This window comes from Ambystoma mexicanum, chromosome 7q (genome assembly GCF_040938575.1).
Source record: "Ambystoma mexicanum isolate Mex_15411 chromosome 7q, UKY_AmexF1_1, whole genome shotgun sequence".
NCBI classification, from domain to species: Eukaryota; Metazoa; Chordata; class Amphibia; order Caudata; family Ambystomatidae; genus Ambystoma; species Ambystoma mexicanum.
In genome coordinates this window covers 944,448,336-944,469,289 of record NC_090941.1, presented here as the reverse complement: position 1 = coordinate 944,469,289, position 20,954 = coordinate 944,448,336, and the positions used below count along the sequence as shown (strand labels likewise).

The window sequence follows — 20,954 nt, the reverse complement described above, 5'->3', positions numbered from 1 at the left end:
ACATACCCTTCTTAGCCTTTGTAAAACAGCTGCTGCACCCGACCCTCCAGATGGTGTCTTGTTGCGGTGGGGTGGTACCACTCTGATGTGGTCTTTGACCAGCTTCTCCTGTTATTATTTGATTTGTACATATTATTGTGTGCAGCTACAAACAGATCACCAACCTTCAGAAATGTGCAGTGTGCCAAGCTCCATAGCGTATGGCAGGTCTATCAAGAGGGAGCAGAGCCTGCACAGCTACTCCCAAGGCTGGCATGGTCATCTGGTGATCATGTTATGTGCAGGCCATCGCTTTGTCACCAGAGTTAAGTGGTGCTGGGGTGGGGCCTCAGCCTGTGGCATAGGCATTGTTTCTCCGGCGCTTATCAACTTGAGGAGACAGACACGAAGATACAAGGCACGTGCCGAAAATTGCTGGCTCCATGCATGACCTGGCCTTATTAACCAAAGTGCAGTGATGCGTTCTACATCACCACGCAGTGAGGGAACTTTACATCACATCTGCCACAACACCCTCCACGCAAGTCATTAATTTAGCCCATCTTTAGGCACATTGAGGACTAACAGCCTCAATGTGCCTAAAGATGGGCTAAATGAATGACTTGTGTCGTACCTATCAGTTATTAAATATGTACGGGAGATTGCAGATGGAGGACAGGAAGCGAAGCAGGTCACCCCAGTGGTCGAAGTGTGGAGAAAAACAAAGTAGTGGAAATGTTCCTCCTGTTCCGCCCTCTTCTTCTGCCCCTGCTCCCCACCAACCGATATTCACCCCCAATTGAAACCCCTTTCTTTTCTTCCACCTCACACCACCGTTTTACAACAGTACTATCAAGACAGACAAAAACACAATGAAAAAAATGCATTTAAATGACGAACATTAGTTTGTCATTGTCCCCCAGAGCATGAAGATTTTAGCAGCACCCCCTTAAGCAGCACCCCACTGTTCGCACCTCATGCCAACCCTACCCCTAACTATACCTGTAGCAAGACAAACACAGAGCACTGCCGAGCAGTGCTTTGTGGCCTGTCAATTGGCATTATGTCCCAAGCAGTTTATACAAATAACATATTTGCCATCCGTCCCAATATAGGCAGAGACTCAATTGTTCAATCAAAAATGTTGCTATTCTTGTTTTTACTTTCTCCTTCCTAATAATACAATTCAATGGGAAAATTCAGTTCTCCCACAAAATCTCCCTCCTAGGCACTCAAATGTTGGTAAGCATGTATGAAATAAACATAAGCAGTCAAACACCTGTGAAATAGCACGTTAGGATGGGACACTGGAGTGCAACTATCAGGGCCCAGGCTTGAATCCTCAGTAGGGGAGAAGTGAAAAAATAAAAAGTGCCCTTTCCTGCCATCCTGGAACAGTGCTCTGTATCACATAAAGTAAGGGAACACTGGCCAATTTCATGGACGTCATTTGGGGGTTGCCAAGATTTTCCGCTGCGACCCCTGGCACTGCCTCTGCAATCCCATGTCAAATCCTGAACGCAGAGACAGTGTGCACACAAAATTAAAGAGAGTTCTTGAAGCCCTCTTAAATTTGGGAAATCACCATGTGAAGCTTGGCTTTCTGTAAAGTGTTGTATTTGCAAAGCTGCAGATTAATATGTATATATAGGCCAGGCCGACTGGATGCCCCCGAGCTTCTTATTTATAGTTAACTTGATTGTTATACGTTTCTGAGGATTATCATTTTGTGGAAGAATGCGCCACAATGTCACTGTGGCCTAGATTTTCCTGTGTCTATGAAAAATAGTTGCTATATCATACTTTTATTTATAGAGCTCATGTTTCTGCTTGTAAGTGCTGAAACATAGGTGTCACTGCCATCACCCTCAGGTGGATGAAGGGCTGGTTCAGCATGGCTGAAACAAGAACTTGTAAAGGGTAGCCTGGCACAGCTTTTAACTTGCTAAGCTACCCAATGGTAGACCTGTATTTTGTTTAATTGTGCAGTTAAAAAGAAACAATTTTACGGATACCTAACCAAACACCCTTTCCTGTTCCCTCCAGTCCTTTTTAAACCAAATATAACACTACTAGTATCAAATTTACTAGTGGGCAATGGCATATTTCTCCTGCTTCAGAGCACTGTAATTATAAGCGTTATATTAATAAGAAACGTAACCCCTCGAGCCAATGCATTACTAAATGCTGTGGTATGCACATTTAAGGAACAATAGCTGGTGAACTAGATCACAGCAGTGAGCACTTACCCACTGAGCTATGTGTGCTCGGTTTGAATCCTAGCATGGTCTACTCAACCTTTCATTCTTCGGAGGTCGACAAATCAAGATTAGTCTCAGTTGCCGGGTAAGATTCATTTTTATTTTAAAAAAGTGTTTTATGTGAAGTGCTCTGGAGAACTCGCTAAGTAATGGATTATTATAAATGCCCAAGTGTTACCATCAATAAATCCAAGCATAGGCTCAAAACAAGGTCATAGTTTTAAATTAGTGTCGCTTTAAAAAATGTTTCTTTGCTTCCTTGAGGTGTGGGAATCTTATTTTATACTGGCTTGTTTGAAGCTGAACGAGAGTGGGTTATCAATACATGGGAATAAAATATATATATATATATATATATATTTATATTACAATGTTTGTGCAAATGTTGCTAATGCAACCTTTGCCTCTCCTGATTTTGGACTAAATCAGCCTTTTATAGCATAGTCAACTGTGAGGGATTATGGGAGCCATAGGCTAAAACATCTGATTAGCCACAGGCTGCAGAACCCCGATGGTAAAGATGCCATGCACACAAGGAACAAAGTGGCCTTTCATTGCCATAGGACGTTAGCACACGGGCACGAGGTTGCACATTACATGCAGTGAAATACCATTTGCATGAGGCATTCACAGGGTTCGAAATTGCTGGGAGCTTATTTAGCTCTTGATTCTAGTCCAGGAGAGCCCAATTAGCTTGAAACCAACAGCTACCACGAGTTTCATTTGGCTCCCCAGGCCACCCCGTGCCTTACAAACAGTATTTGAGAATCTTAATGAAAAAGAATTAGGGCACCTTTAAACATGATGGATCATACAAATGGGCAAAAAGGTAAGTGTGGATCTCATTTGGAAGTTCGATTTGCGGGTTGGGTACTCGCTCATGGTTCCCAAGAACAAGCGATAGCTCCTGTCAATTGAGTGATACCCGACACCCAGAAGCTGGTTTTAGCACTTGCTCATTACATCGTCATTTCAAACCCTGCATTCACTGTCATGGCAGGCTGCACATCAAACATGGTAAGGAACTACATGGTGTGAATGGATCATTTTAGATTAAGCTTGGCACATGATGGCATCAATCATTTGAGGCTGCACATATGGTACCTTAGAAAAAGCATAAAAGAGCACGGAATGGCATCACTGTGGAACTTCAGGATGCACTTAACATGTCATGGCAGCAATATAACACGCAAGGCTTGCTCCTACATAGGGTGACAGTACCAGTTCTATGAGGCATGAACTGACATTGGGTGGCATTACTGAACATTTAAGGTTGCACTTGGCATATGATAGACGCTACTGGATGTATAAAACTGCTACCAACCTATTCTGACTGTAGAGCTAAAGCAAAAATAATTTGGCAGTGGCCTCAAATAGAAGATTTGGCATACTGATTTTGCAGAAAATCTTAGCAACTTTTATGCAGCCATCTTGGTCGCTCACCCCATCCTCACATTGCTAGGTGACTTCAGTATCTGGTTTGACGTTGCACATATACACAATTCCTTCTGGACAACCTGGAAATCTTTCCCACATAACTAGTATCAGGACCTAACCACTCTGCAGGCCATAATCTAGACACAATCTTCAGCTCTCCTGAACCATCATCCCTCTTCCACCTAGCCCCTCTTCTTTACTCTCTCGACTGTAGGCCCTTCATCCTCCTCACAGCCCGAGAGCAACCTACCCACTGCCCACTATGGAAGAAAGTCAAAGTAACTCCATACCTGGCCAATTCCCTACATGCCTCCCTACCACTCCAGTCGGGTCAGATCTCCATCCGCCACTTTGATCGAGGGCTCTCGGAAGCTCTTAGCCCACTCACCCCAATACTTCTCTAATAGTCAGGGCCTAGCCTATCCCCCAAATGGTACACCTCAGCTCTCAAATCCCAGAACCACAGCCTAAAAAGCAGATGGCGGGCAGACCCGTCACCTAAGAATAGATTGGCCTATGCCCAGCAGCTCAAAGCGTACAAGGCAAAAATACGCAAGGACAAAAAAAATCTTATTGCTGGAATAGAATCACCAATGCCGCCAAACAACTGTAGGGAACTCCATAAGCGTATCTCTGGATTCAAAGCCCCAGTATGAACCGCCTCCTCCCTCTCCCATACCACTTCTACAACAGAGCCCTGGAAAGAAAGCTTGCCATTGTCACTAAAATAGCATCACTCACACCCCACTGCCCAGCATCCACAACTGGGTTTTCAGATCCACCCTCCGTTTGCTCGCTCTTCTCTACCATCTCCCACTCTGAATTTCTAAAGCTACTATCTAACAGACGTACCTCAGGATCCCCTGTAGAGCCCTGTCCTCCTACTCTTCTAAAAGAAATCCTATCTTTAACCTGTGCCAGCAACATCCCAAGATCCATGATCAACTCATATCTCACCTCAGGTACCTTCCCATTAGAATTCAAGACCTCATACTTTAATCCCCTGCTCAAACAAATCCATTCTCAACCCCCTCCTACTGACCAACCACAGACCTATCTCAAACAACTGATTCATAGCTAAACTAATCGCCTGAACAACCTACACCCAGGTTTGCTCTCACAGAAACCACCCTCGCCCATACTGGCTTCAGGCCCTTACAAGTAACTGAGCCGTGCCTAGTCTCCATCTGGGATGATCTCAAAAGAACCTCAGACTCTGAAGTTTGTGCCGCACCAATTCTTCTCGACCTCTCAGCAGCCTTCAACACCATTGACCACCACACCCTCACGGACAGACTCCACTCTCTCGGCATCAGGGACGCAGCTCTGAAGTGGATTTCCTCCTGCCTCTATAACAGATCCCAAAAATACACATGGCTCCTTGCCCTGTTACACATGAAGTGCCACAGAGCAACCTCTCTCGCCACTGCTCTTTAACCTCTACCTGAGCCCCTCCATGCGCTCATCCACCCCCACAGCCTGTCTTGCTACAACTGCTTAGATGACACAAAAGTAATTTTCAAGATCTCGAAGGGCCCTTCCTCCACCTCCCGCAATCTCACATCATGCCTCACAGAAATCAAGCACTGGATGACTGCTAACCACCTCCTTCCTAACCCTAGAAAATCAGATCATGATCTGCAGAAGACTGACCTCTTCCCCCATCCCACCTCATGGTTGCACTCACTAGGCCCACCCTCCTCCACCTCCAACACAATAAAAAAACATGAATGCACTATGGACTCAGACCTGACACTACCACATCACATCAGTGACAAAATCCTGCTACCTACACTCACGCATTCTCCGACGCATCCTTCCCTACCTGACCTTCCCACACAGAGTTGCTGCGATCGTGGTTATTGTGCTCTCACAGACTATGCTAACACCATATACTTGGGGGCCCACTCATCACAACTTAGAAAACTCGAATGGGTACTACACACTGCAGCGGGGCTCCCTCTTGCCCTAGGCCATATAAAACACATCACACACACCCTCTGTGTCCTTCACTAGCTGCCGATCGGGTATCAATCCACCTTCACAGCAATGTGCATCGCCCACCGAACACTGTACAAGACAGGACCAGAATATCTGCAACACAAACTTACACCCTACAGGCCCAAAGCAAACCCGAGATTTAGCACAGCTATTCTCCTCGTCATCCCAGTCACAAAATCGACCAGAATAGCGGGCAGGGAGGGTCTTCTTTCTCACCAAGCTCCCACTATCTGGAACTCGATTCCATTCAGAATCTGCCACATAGAGGATCTCCTCGCTTTCTGGAAGGTTCTCGAGACCTGGCTCTTCCCTTCTGCATCCTGACTGACCGAGTCCACCTACTGAGTGAACTATCACACCCAGACAGGAAGGCAGAGGCACCTGATGAGTCACTTGAGGAGAGAAGGTAGTATATATAGCATGCACAGAAAGCATTCCAGTCAAACCGTATGATATGATCTGCATAGATATCAGCCTTGATTCACTGGTACGTATAGCACTCCATCACAAGGGAACATAGCTGTTATCTCTCCTGGGGCACAGCCACAGACATATGCAAATTACACGACTTCACAAAACACATCACCAAGGCCAATAGAATGCAAGCGAGTACCACAAAGAAATTCAGTCCAACTGTGCACATAGGCTCCATGACTCCCCTACTCGCCTGAAAGTCCATCACAGCACCCATCCAGTATCCAGATCTCCATGGGTCGCTATTAGAGACTTAACCACCCCCTACCTACCTTAGTGATGGCTAACAATGCACACATGCATTTTAGAATCCTCCTTCACATCTCACATCTCAGACCTCAGTTCGGCAAGGGCGTTCAAACCAAAGTGCTTTGAGGCCATACCAATGGCAATAGGTGCTATACAAATGCAATCCCTTTCTTGTAATGGAATGTATGTAGTGATAATTGGGTCTTTGAAGAATGAATTTTAAATAGGTTTTTACTGAAAGTGTAAAAAGGTTGTTAATAACTATATAAACTTGAATACAATAAAAAAAGTTGAGGGGTCTACTACGTCTACCCCTGTCATAAAATGGCCCCTTTCATAACATATCAAGGTACTACCCTAATTAAAATGTGGTTAGTGTCTAAAAAAGGTCTTATGTGCACTTCAGTACCGGTTTGGCATTTTCTATAATGTAATCTTCTGTGCCTCTTTTTATACCCGTCAGTCACTTCAAGTGATGGCATTGGGGTTAACTATCATGTGATGTTATTTCATCAGGGTCAAGGGTCATATGGCATCAATTCCTGTGGTGCCATCGAATGTGATGTCACTTCAGCTACCCCTGGCATTTTGGTTAATTGACGTGCCTGGCGGATTTCGCTCCTGTCCACTTTTACATTTGGGTCACCCCATATTCACTATATGATAAAGGAGCAGATGTGGAACACCAGCTAACACAAGCTTAACACCAGCCTAAGACTGCCCTTTTCTTGGTCTGTCATGAAAACGTTGGGAAGTATACAGGATCAGCAGTCAGATTTTCTTTTAAGACTCTGATTAGGGCCATTTGAGGGGTGCTTTGTATTTCTATGAATATAAACTGTCCCAAACAAATAGTGCAGCTACTGCAGCATTACAATTATGAACAACCCGACTAGGAAGTGTTGGTGCTGTATCAATCTAAGTAGCGTTGCTAAGAAATGCTGGCCGGGCGGCGCTGTTGAGCAGCAAAAGAAGATGATGGCTTGATCGAGAGCTCCGGCCCTGATAAAATCCCGATCAGAAATATCCTACCGAGTGCTGATAGTCGAAGGCAGAACTGCGTGTGAGGGCGGCTCAGACAGTGAAGCACTAGTTGTCCAACTTCCAACCCGCTCCAAGACCCCACTGCTGTGATCGGACCATATCCGAAATTGCCAGCGCTGCAGCGAAATACACCTGCCATTGGCTACCATGCCGACAGGGCAGCGAGACAACCTGACTCCAATGCTAAACTGGCCTGCCGGGGGGGGGGCGATCAACGACTCATGAAGCTAATGTGGAAGTCCTACTGGGATCCTGAGGGCCAGCAGTGAGCCGTGAGACCTACAAGAACTCCCCGCACTTAACAGAGAAGACACAGTGCGAGTAACGGTCCACTGCACATGTGATGTGACCTAACGCTTGTTCTCCTCCTCCACTTGCTGCTACCACTTTTTTCGTGACGGACACCCAGCCCTGGGGGACACGATGCATCAGATACGCTCGGCCATGAAAAGGGATTAACAGTGACGCCGCATTGGCTATGCGGGACCGGCAAACTGCTGGTCCTGATCTTCACGGCCACTGCGTTCCCCGGGTGATTACCAACAGACGGCTCCGGGGAGCGAACAAACTTGCTTTCTCACGGATTGCTATGGCAGGTTACTCCTGCACCGCTGCGGAGGCTTGCAGAAAATGACAGTGAGGGTACAGGAGCACAGAATTACACTGCAGTTAAAGTAGGTAAGCAGGTATTGATCCTAGGAGGGGATCCGGACATTGAAAGCCACACCTGGGCAGAGGAGCAGTCCTGGGGCCATGTGGCACTACAATAGGGATATTAAACATGGCAGCCAGAGGTACACACAGGGTTACCACCTGGGCATCCTGACCAGTAAGCACGCTCGTTCAACCCAGTGGGCAAACACAGATCCATGCGAGATATGATCCTGGAGCAAAGGGGCACAGAACCCACGTTAAAACACAAATCCACAGCAGAAGTAGGGGTTTCTCCGGAAGCAATCGCTGTGGAAGATAGGATGACGAATGGTGCCAGGAGAAAGAAGGGCCCCATGGACTTGTTCACCAACACGCCGGCAAGACCCTCAGGCCCGGGAGACATGGCAGAGGGGAGACCCGAATGTCCACCAAAACGACATCCGAGAAATCCAATTGATGGCAGTAATGCAAGCGGACTTCCTCTCTGTAAACAGTAAATTTGACGATGGGGTGGCGACCATCAGCTCCTTGAAAGCTAAACTGGAAAAGGAGAGAAGCCACATCACAAACAGAAAACAGGGTCGGGAAAGTGGAGGACAAAGTTGGAGTGCATGACCGTGCCATAGAAGCCCGACAATCGGACATGAAAAAGGTCAGTGGAAAGTGCAAGGACTTCGAATCTCGCTCTCAAGACGCAAAAATGTGCGTATAGTGGGGGTAACTGAGGCAGCAAACAAAGACCCAATGGAATCGTTCGTGGAACACTTGCTTACAACATTATTTAGGACAGAGACGTTCTCCTTGGTTTTTTTGGGAGGAGCGGGCTCACTGCACGCTGGCGCCAGATCCGAAACCAGGGCCCCCCCCCCCACGCACCATCATTGCGAAACTACTTAATTACTGGGATAAAGATCATGTCCTAAGACTAGCAAGGGAACAGGGCGCACTCAATTTTGAACACGCCACAATTCATATATATCCTGACTTCGGAGCGGGAATCCAGATACAGAGGAGATCCTTTGATCCAGTCAAGAGACTATTCAGACAGCGCCAAGTCCCTAATGCCCTTAAGTTCCCAGCCAAACTGCAGATACATTACGGGGGCAGGCCATACTTTTTCTTGAGAATCCCTCAGACGCAATCGCATATATGGAAGTGTCAATCCCACTGCCAACACAGGAACAACCACAGCCTAGACCCCGAGCAGGAAAAGGCACAGGGAGAGGACGGCGACTGAAGAAATGCACTAAGACCCAAACACGACTGATATGAACGAGAATATCAGCACCCCGGAACAATCAATGAAAAACGTCCAGGGCATGGTGGCATCGCCATCTACAGAGCGCCACTGCTACTCACGACACACCCCAGGAAGTTACCACAGTTGGAGAAGGACTACATCATCAAGTTGGGGAAGATGGTGAGGGGGGGCTAGATTGGATAGGGCTAACTGGGGATGGGCAAGGGGTGTGTTGGGAGTTATGAATTTGAAATGTTTGTTTGGAAAACAAGCAGACATGTTGCATGATGGTTACTAGAGGAAATATTAGTACAAACACTCAGGGATTGATACATGCATTGCATAACGTGAACCTAAAGGATGGGTAAGAAGATTTCCTTTTTATTGTGGAACGTTAGGGGCCTTAATAACCCTATTAACGCATGGAAAGTCCTTGCATATCTGTACCGACATGGCCCCAAAATAGTGATGTTACAGGAAACCCATGCTCAAGAGGCACTTAATAAGGGGTTTGCTCCGGGATGTGGAGGTCAACGGGGATACACCGATTACTCATCTCAGACTAGGGGGGTGATTACCATGATACACCGTACAATATGCTTAAGGACCGGTATGTGATACTGTGGGGAGAGATAACAGGAGTGAATGTTGTGTTGGTTAATACATATAGCCCCAATATTGACAATATTTATTTCTATAGCGCCGAAGCCCGCAGGCATCAGGGCGCATTACATGAAGACAAGGACAACAGAAAAGTGATGGGACATTAGGTTAAGATTACTGGTTCTGAGTAGGTTACATTACATGGACATTAGTGTGTTTGCAGGTCCTTTATTTGAATAAATTCTATAATGCCTCAATTACATAAATAATGATGGCAAAATTGCAAAGTATCGTAAAAGTTCTAAAACAGCGCATGAATGCTCACAAAATTGTGGCAATTGTGGTAATTGAGGCATTATTGAATTTATAATTCGAGAGAAGTACATCCATTGCCCTAAGAAAAATGGTTGGAATATGGACCTGTGGCCAGTTATTATAAAGGCAATCTAGTCCCCATCCTTGTAGGGTTATTTTCAGATGCCAATCTTCTCTACATACACACTAGATATTGCTGTTTCATGCAGTATCAAATTGAAATGTTTTTTTAGAAATTTCATATTTTTGTATACATTTACAGAGTAATTCTTAGAATTTCGCACAAAAGTGTTGCACGCGGCTGGCGCACAGTGTGCCCGTGCGAATGTCGGCGCCAGTCGCGTGTGCTAAAATAGATTTCCGCGCACAGCGTATTCATGGATTTCAGCCTCCAAAACCAGCCGTGGCGCAGCGACCCTGCAGCTGCGCCAGTTACGCCCCCAAGAACGCCCTCGCGCAAGGAAAAGCCATCAAAATCCCAAAACCATTGCAAAGGGCTGCGCTAACCCTGGACCAATTTACAGGGCTGCCAAACAGCAAACGGCAAGCAGGGAACGTGTATTTCAGGGGTGCGCGGGAAGTTTTACACACGAATGGGCTGGGTACGTGTATTTCAGGGGTGCGCAGGAAGTTTCACACGCGAATGGGCTGGAAACATGTATTTAAGAGGTACACGGAAAGTTTTACACGCGATTGGCCTACGTAAGTGTATTACAGGGGTGCACGGGAAGTTTCACATGCGATAGGCCCTGTGCGAGTGGGGTACGTGTATTCCTGGGGTTCGCGTGAAGTTTCACACGCGATAGGCCTTGGGCGAGTGGGGTATGTGTATTTCAGGGGTGCGCGGGAGGTTTCACACGCGAATGGGCTGGGTACGTGTATTTCAGGTGTGCGCGGGAAGTTTCACATCCGAATGGGCTGGGTACGTGTATTTCAGGGGTGCGCGGGAAGTTTCACACGCAAATTGGCAGTGTGGGTCCTCCCAGGTGTCCCCTCTACCCCCTCCATGGCCCCTGCAGGCAGCCCACACCACAGGGGACTACCCTGCACCCCTGGTCATGTCCCGCAGGCAGCCCATCCACCATGGGCATGCCCCCCAGCCAAGCCACATGTCACGTTGCAATATGATCACCAACTCATGTCTCCCAGCACCCCCACCCCCCAGCAGTCAGGGGCACCTGCCAGCAGGCCCCCACTCATGTCCCACTCATGCCCCCCCCCCAACATGTCAACATGACCCACAATCATGGCCCTCATGTCCACCAAAATCCCACGGCACGCCACCCCTGCCCAAATAACCAACCAAGCATAACATACACCCCACATTGAAATGGCCATTACATGAAACAACCCAAATGGCATGTATGTACATCAGCACATGTCCGTCACACACACACACACAATGGGTGCCAGTGAATGTGAACACCCACATCGTGACATGCATGAAACCAATGAGAGAATACCACACATTTAAGTACGGGAACAAATGTATTGAACAAAAAATGTGGTGAAAGAAAATCAAATACCAAACAATGGACATAAGGAAAACAATGCAGAATGTCACATAATGATAAAAAAAGGAAATCAGAATCCAAAATATATGAAATCAAAAATGTCTCCAAAGTCTCCTTCCAACAAAGCAAATCCAAACAGAAATGAAAAAGTAAAATCCATTACTCCATGGAAAAATCAAAAAAGAAAAAGCCAACAAATGCACACTCCAACTATTTACAAGGATGAAATCCTGGGTCCATGAGCCCAACTGTCCAAAGGAAACCTACAAAAAAAGCCTACAGAATAAACAACTATATACAAAAATGTGGGGCATAGTCCATGCGCCCCAAAGGAAAGAAAAAAAGAAAGGAAAGTTAACACTAATGAACTATATACAATGGCGGCGGGCAAGTCCAACGGCTCACTGGTTGATGTCATGGGCCAGGGCATCATCAAACTCCTGTTCAATGGCTTGGAGGCGGGCATGTTCACTGGCCCCGAGGTCTTGCAGGGATAATGCAGTGTCCAGCAACTCCCTGCGAATACCCTCGAAGCACTCAGCCCGCCTCAGCGCCCTGCGCATGGAGTTCTCTGCCCTGACCATTGTGAGCCATTCCTCCTCCGCCCGCCGCCGCTCCGCACCTATCTGCTGGCCCAACCGCTGCCACACGGAAGACACTCCCATTCCAGGGTTCTCCTGCCCTCTGGCCGATGACTGCCCCTCTGATGTAGATGGCCCTGAGCCATGATGCCTCCCACGTCGAGCCTGCCGCTGCCTCCGACGCAACTGCCTCTGCCAGCACGACGGCATCCAGGCTGATGGAATCCACCGACGAATTCGTGCACGTGCCCTGCCTGATGATGCCGGCACATCCTTCATCTGCTGGGGTCCAGTTGCTGGTGTGTCCACCCCTGCTGGACCTCCGACTCCCGACTGTGGCAGGGATGGGAGCCCCACCGAGCTGGCTGCGTTGGTCGGGGCAGGTCCACAGGGGGCCCTGGTGGCATCTGGGCCGGAAGACGGCATGGAGAATGACTGGCGCATAGCCTCCACAGAGGAGGAGAGGGTCGCCAGAAAGGCCGACATGTACGAAACCCCCGACCATGGTCACTCCCAACTGGGCCACGTTGGCACTCTGCTCTTCGTGATGACGTGCGTGCTCCCCCCGGAAAGCATGCACGTCATCACGAATGACACCCGTGCGCAACGCAACACCAATCAGGACCTTCTCCATACGGCCAGGGGTCCCCTCGTCCGCAGGTAGAGGAGTGTCAGATGACATGGACATCCCCCCTACCTGCGGACGGGCCTGGGATGGGGCATCCCTGCTGGTGCATGGTGGTGCAGTCACAGTGTCAGGGACAGTGACATGCACAGGCCCCTCCATGCCGACCTGTTCTACCTCCTGCCCCTGCCTCTGGACTGCACCACTTGCACCAGTGGTATCACCCCCACCAGGCCCCATGTGCAGCTCAGTAGCGGCCTCCTCCTCCTCTGTGGAAACCACCAACCTGGATGGCTCCACACCGACTCCCCTGTGGGGGCTCACCCACCCCTTCTGCTGCAGCCGTGGGGGCATCCCCGCCGCTTTGCTCCACAGCGCCGTCTCCACCCTCTTCTTCACTTGCCGCTGTGTAGATGGAGACATAGAACACAAGCATCAGGGTACTGTACAATGGTCCCCTAGTCAGGAAGCAATAGCAGATGAGTGGCACTGTCAAACATCACTTCCATCATGTGTCTCCACAACACATGGGTCAGTGCAGGCAAAACACATGCAGTAACAGGCATGGCGCATGCTATGGACATTAGCATTCATGCCCAAGGGACTCTTGAAACATACAATGTTGGTTTGAGACTCACATGCATCATGGGTCATGCCTATCATATGCACACACTTCACCGTAGTTTCATCCATCTGGCCTCGTACACCCCAGACACAGTGGATACAAGGATGACTAGGCTGCATCAGTGAATCTGAACATTGTCACAGACATGTGTCATGCATCCATGGCATTCACAAGTCACAGACACGCAGGTCAGACACACAGACATGGACACCATACATGTACATGGCATCAGCACCCATCCCTCACCCCCACCCATGTCCAGGAACAGAGACTGGCATGCTCTCATGTGTCCATTCGGCATAGAGCTCCCCATGTTGCATTTAAACACATGCACCAACCATGTGGTTCACACATTACTGGTCTCACATGCATTACCATGATGTCCCTGCACACACACATACATGGCCTATGTCACACATACAGGCAAGTATCAGACAACCAGCACACTGCAACATGCCCTGTCTCACACAGCAATGCTTGGCCACTTACCGCTCAACTCCAGACGAGTCTGCCTCTCAAGGATCTGGGCGTGGAGCGCTGGACGTATGCGTTCCAGGATCCTCAGCTGGATGGTACTCATGAGGCCCCGGCCCCCCTTCACGAGGCGCCGGGCCTTTAAGAGGGTCCTGGACCTCAAGTCCTCCCAGCGCTTCTTGACTTGCTTGATGTTGCGGGTTGCCACCCCCTCTGCGTTGATGGCAACCACAAAGTCGTCCCAGATCCTGTCCCGTCCTTCCTTGTTGGCACGTGATGATCCGAAGAGGGCATCATAATGCCCCAGGACAAGCTCCACCAGGACACCAACTTCCTTCTGACTGAAGCTGGTGGCCCTCTTCCCCTCTGGCTGGGGGTCGCCAGTGGTCTCAGATGGTGTTTGCCCCGACATGGCGACCCCCGAGGGAGGCGTGGGTGGGCAACTGGGTCCTGGGGCTGGGCTGTGGAGCGATGGTATGCCAGTCGGGAGTCTTCTGTTCCAGCAGGGGTGGACACAACAACTGGACCCCTGCAGATGGCAGATGTGCAGGCACAAAATGGCAGGGCACGATGACAGCAGGCAGGCAGCAGCAGATGGCTCGTGGGAGGCTGCTCGGGGCTCTGGGGGACAGTAATTCGGCCTTTTGGGCAGGAGCGTGGTCTTCTGTGTGTTTTCGCGTGGCCAGCTTGATACGGAGTGATTTGGCACGTGAAATTCTTGCACGTCAGCGTATAATTCGAGGAAAGGCCCTTAGCGCGTAAGCGCGTCAGCACGCATATGCGATTTCATTGGACCAAAGGCACTCAGCGCGTAAGTGCGTCTGTGACGTATCGCGCACGGGCCTGTACGTGCTTTTCGTGGGGTGCGGTGTGTGTGTTTTCCAGGCGTTGGGGTTCACACACTATTACTTCACAGCGGGTGGGTGTTGGTTACGCGTTCTTCTACACGAAAGGCAGAAGGTGAGTGGTATCCCGCTTGCCCAGGCCCAATCGCGTGTGAAACTTCACGCGCACCCTCGAAATACACGTACCCAGGCCAATCGCCTGTGAAACTTCCCGCGAACTCCAGATTTACACGTACCCCGCTCGGCCAAGGCCTATTGCGTGTGAAACTTCCCGCGAACCCCAGATTTACACGTACCCCGCTCGGCCAAGGCCTATCGCGTGTGAAACTCCCTGCGAACCCCAGATTTACACGTACCCCGCTCGACCAAGGCCTATCGCGTGTGAAACTTCACGCGAACCCCTGTAATACACAGCGGGTGTCCGTGTTTGTCGCGTACCCCTTTGCACGTCATTTGTCCTAGAGGGCCACAGTATGGGACATTCCGTGCTTTTTGTTAGCGCACGTTTTGGTGCACATTTTTTTCATGGGCAGGGGCACTACCGCCTGCCTTCGTGTGGAGGACCTTTTTGAGCCTGTGCGCGTCTTTGCACGTGCGCTGGTTTGCCCTATTCGATTCCATGAATACGTGGTGTAGGCGAGCGTGTGGGCGTTCCGCGCACTGGCCTCCTGTACTTCCCCCGTGACGCCCACATTTTCATGAGTTGTTCCCCATTCCGCGTGTCACGCCCCGTGTTACGCCTACTTTTGTTATGTGCGCCGCGCTATGTGCACTTTCTCTGTGGCCGTGGCGCACGCCGTTAGATGACCTGTGCGCCGGCGTGCGCCGCACACTTTTTCAGCGCACATCCAAGATTTTACTCGCACACGGACTTCCAGGAATCGATGTGCGCGCTTTTCCCTGCAATTTTCGCACTTGCACTGCGATTTTTCCACTTACACTGCGAATCGCACGTTTTTGCTGAAATTTCCAGCGCACATTAATTCCATGAATCGGCCTGTTCATGTATAACAATGTGTCTATTTTTATATAATTATGTTTACTATATCAATAAAATATGACTACATAATTGTTACTGACCGAGCTTATCCCCTCTTTCCACATATCCGAGTCGATTTAATTTGTAAATTTTAAAAGAAATTCTGTGTGACTATTTCCCTTGGTTTTTTTGATTTTATATTGTCACACAAGCACAATATACTGGCTACTGGGACTCCACTGACCTAGACCCAATACATCAAGCCATAGTCATACAGCGCTACTCCATCCAACCTGCAAACTATAATTCTCGGAGGTCGCCACAGCGATTTGTGTACATTCGACCCGGTACCCACAACGGTAGATTTGTGGCCCAGACTTCTTTAGAGAATGGACATTATGGCCCCATACTGCGGGGCTGCTCCACTATGGAATTGTCGAGACTTCCCCCTACTTATGACAACGCCATCAGGAATATGTGGGACCCGGATGGGAAGATGACGCTGGGAGACCTATTCCCAAAGGGGCTATTTGTATCATATGAAGACTTTACAACCAAACTAGGAGATAGCCCAATATTTAAGGATGCGGGCGACTGCTCGCCGAACATGGCCTTTGTTCGCTCAGGAGCACGAATCTTGCGAACCAGTTGGAATGGTAGTGCGTGGGGGGTGGGGTAGCTTGTCTCTTGATTATACAGGGCATGCCAATCATGTGTGTAGGACATGGGGTGGATGGGCGACAAATCCCCCCCACAATCTTATGTGGGGGGAATACAATAGCATTTATCCCCCCCCAGTTTGCAGCATGTGCACTGTTGCATGCAAACTTCAGACTCTGAAGTTTGCACGCAGCAGGCGCGGGCCCGGCCGGGTGGATTCTATCCATTCCATTCACAACAACAGTGAGGGGAGGGGGAGGAGAACGACGCAGAACCACGAGCAAGAGTTGTTGACAACAACTCTCGCTCATGCGTTCCCCTTCTCGCCCACCCCCGGGGAATACGGCACGTGCCAGCCAAGCCTTGCCTGGAGTGCGTAGTGCACTACTGCGCAGCCTGCCAGCCTCCTCCTCCTCCTCCTCACCATCCAGAAGCCGGCAATAGCAGCAGGCAGCCGCAGCGACGCGTGCTGCTCGGCTTCGAGTTTGTGAGCCTGAGGTGAGTATTAGACTGCCCCCTGCCTCCTGCTGCGATGCCGAAGCCCGTAGCTGGAAGAGTGAACAAATCACCCCCTGAAACTACCAGCTGCGCAGAGGTATTCTTCCTTTCTGACTGTCCCTGCTCACTGAACCACCTTGTGTTGCAACCACTCGCTTCCCTGCTCTCTGGTTTAGACGCTAGTGATCCTGTGTCCTTTCCCTTCCTCTCACCTATCTCTTCTCTTCCCGCTGCCTTCTTCCTTCATGTCATCGCGTCGGTTTTGGTAAATAATTCTGGAAGGTTTCTAACAACTCTACAGCCACATTATGCATTTAGTTTCTGTGCTTTTTGGAAATTCGAATCCTGATGTATTTCTAACACTTCCTGTTGTTAGAAACACACAAGGCCGGATCAAAATGTATTGAAACGGAAGGAAAAAAAAACAGGTACAAAACACGCCGAAATGCTCAAAATGCATTCAAAAGTCAAATTCTAGCCTGTAAACTAGAAGGAAGGATTACCACGTCTTGATAGCTCCAACAGACGCATAAGTGCTCAGAATGCATTAAAAATCCATCATTCAACATACAGCCTGTAAACTACTAGTGAGTAACAAAACGTATTGAAACGTTCCAAAGACCAACAAAAACAGCTTCAAAATACACCCTTCCCTTCGCGTTTTGGTAAATGTGAGTTCTGGTGGATTCCCATTTTGTATTGGGTTTCCATGCTTTTTTACTTTGAATCCTGATAAATTTAACAACTCTTCCCCCACAGGGCAGGATCAAAATGTACTGCGGTTTACAGGCTTTTTCACTGGTGAAATCTTCAATGCATTTTAAGCTTTTCTGAATGTTTTGGAGCTTGTATTTACCATCTGTTAATCCAATCAACACGTGTGCATACTCCCTTGTAGTTTTCAGGCTGGATTGTGAATGATTGAGCGTGTATGTGTTTTTCGGAGCTAGTTTGTCCCTCTCTCCTCCTGTGCGTCTAAAGGCTAGTTTTTCACTGATGACGCTTTGAATGCATTTTGAGCACTAGGCCTTGCTCTGGAGCTGTTCCCCCCCACCCCCACACTGAATCTTTCAAAACATTTTGACTCTGCCTTGCATTTAGAGGCTGGATCTTGAATGATGACATTTTCAAAGCATTTATGTTTGTTTCGGAGCTAGGTTTTCCTCGTTGAACCTCTCAACACGAACTGGTTTTGACTTCCGTTGAAACCGAATACATTTTGATCCTGCCTTTCAGCGAAAGAAACAGCCTGAATGGGCTGACAAAACGCTGCCACTCCACTACTGAACGGCCCCAGGCTTGCTGGATGCCACATAGGACAAGTGGATTTGGAGGAACATGCCCTTGCTTGAGATACGGCTGTGGTGCGGGGGAAGTTTAGCATGATTGGGAAAGTTTCAAATAGTCGCTGGTAATGTGTATGCCTGCCCCGTTCCTAGTCCGGAAGAAGCGCTTGAAAGACAAGGTGATTCGGTAAGACACGCAAAGTGGTTTTAGCCAATGCAATGTAGCATCACGTTTTGCCACAGGTCACCTAACGGGTAGAACAATGAACATATTACAATGAAAGGATTTCATGGGGAGCACGTGGAGAAGGGGTTCGGCATGTTTTCAGGTGCATTACGGGAGTTGTAGTTCACGCTCAAGGGAGTGCGGCACACTGCGTTTTGCAGAGGAGAAGAGGTTGGGGGCCTGAATTGAATGGAATGGGTATGGTCATGCTGGGGGGCTGCTAGTTAACAATTATATGTGCAGTATAATAACAGAAATTAATAAAAGGAGCACAACGGGTGAGCCAAGGGCGGTAGGTCGGCAGGTAGTAGGATGGTATCTCCTATTGTGGCAATGGACGCAATTGCTCTTTAATAATCAGGTGTTAGGAGTGGTGGAAGGTTCCGGTGTCCTCAAGTTTCAGTGTTCGAGTGAAGGAGGGTTTCAGTTTTCAGCAAGGAAGGAGTGTTGTGTTGTAGTCAAAGTACAGGAGGTGAATATATGAGGAAGGAGTTTTAGTTCATAATAGGGATGGGGGGTCGTTAGGACAAATGGCCACATGCGTGCAGGGGTGGGCAAACGCCTTTATCCACGGAAGAGCACAAATGGTTCCTTTGCACACAATGAGCAGCCGTAGGAAGAGGTGGGTGGGGCCACGGGCCATAAGGTCTCTGTGCCGCGCATTTCTGTTATGTGGGCGCTGTGCAGGGTTGCTTCAAAATACATATATTGAGCTTAAATTGGGTATGGTTATGGTGAAATGTAATGTTGGGCAATTTAAAGTCCCCATGTAACCACAGAGGTTCGGGCACCAAAACCACAATACATAAATAAAAAAAGCAAAGTCCCGAGGTGTCCCCTGTCGCCCCTAGTTTTGATGGGTCTCCTACGCCCCTGATGCCAATCCAATTAGAAGAGTTATCGGGACAAAAGAGAAATGGGAGACATATTTGAATGTTGTAGGCTTTTTAATCTGGAGTTGCTCGATAGCAAAAAGATGTATCTTAAAATACAGGAAATCAAACGCAGCTCTTAAAACACGAGAATGGCTTCAGGGATTGACCTACGCCAATGAGAGAGAGATGGGCTATATGTTGCGACAGTCATGCCTAGCAGTCGACCGAAAGATATCTGGGGGTCTTTCTGAACTTATTTATTTGGATTTGTCAATCGGACCAGAGGCATCGTGGCGCCGTTACAGAATATTAAACTTAGTACATGTTAACAACATTGGTTACAGCAGCTTATCTCCTACAAGCACAAGGGGAAGGTGAGGGTAATGAATAAACAAAGTAGGGCATCTGTGTTTTTGTTAATCACCCAATATTCTGCACCACGTTATTATTTACAGAACTAGTTAAGTGTGTAACATGACTGCTACTGTGGTAAATAAAGTTTTTTTTTATTATTATTTTTAAATACTGGCCCAGTAGCTGCTGTTCATTCAAAGTATGAGCGCTCTACAAATAATCGCTGGTAGTTTCTCCCAATTCCTACCAGTATGAATTAAACACGCTCATGTGAGTGACGTCGCATGACAACAAGACACACTGTCCCCTGAAATAAACCATTATGTACGTCCCAGTATCCAAAACGTACGTAATCTTCTTACAATAAAATATACATGCATTTAGAAAAGCAGAGAGCAGCTGGAAGCATGTGAAAGTTTGTTTCCCATGGCGCGCAACATGACGTTTAAGAGTGTTTTCCATTGCGCTCTATACAGCTCCATAGTGAGCTCAGAGCACAAACGTGCGCGACTCACGCAATGGCATCGGCACTGACACTGTTGTCATGCGCACACAACAGGCCTGAAAAGCCGCACCGGAGTTTACTACCTCTGGTGCCTGGTCGGAGTGCACCGATCCCGGACTGGGGGTTGCTCCATGCCCCTGGACGCTACGTACCTGAACGACGGTCCGACTGTACTCCTCGTACACCCGTCTTTTCAGGTGGGCCGCCATCCCTGCAGCCAGCTGCGAGTCCCTCGAAACGCGGGCTCTGCCGGTAGGAAAGTGTGTTAGTGATTCTACGATCTCCGCTGCCTGCCCTGGCCGCGGCCAGTAGCTGTAGAAGAAGGAAGCTCTGCCCGAGTCAGTCGCATTTCGCAGCCGTCGGCGCCATCTTGAAAGGGAGCTCACACACGGGATGTTTTCTGTGAACCTCTGTATTCAATAAAACCGCGAGGCTTATTTGAAAGGTCGAAATTGTTTCATCATACTTTTTTGACAACGCATCATCATGATTTAGGCTAACAAAGTACAGAGAACAAAAACAAAATAAAGAAGTATCAACACAATAGGTCCGACTTTATTAAATGCCATTTGCAACCTCATGTGATCTGTTGGTGTTTTGTACAGAAGAGGAAACTGCTTCAGAGCACTGGGATGCTTAGGGAAACAGCA

General features: G+C 48.5%; 1 protein-coding gene across 1 annotated transcript in view; it reads right to left on the bottom strand.

Moving 5' to 3' along the window:
- The window catches only part of INTS4 (integrator complex subunit 4), a 1,642,132-nt gene extending 1,621,420 nt beyond the window's left edge, over nucleotides 1-20,712 (bottom strand). The window contains exon 1 of the mRNA XM_069639944.1: nucleotides 20,457-20,712. Within this exon, the coding sequence (XP_069496045.1) occupies nucleotides 20,457-20,513 (57 nt within the window). The 5' untranslated portion in view covers nucleotides 20,514-20,712. The remainder of the gene's footprint in view (nucleotides 1-20,456) is intronic.
- Between the last annotated feature and the right edge of the window lie 242 nt (nucleotides 20,713-20,954).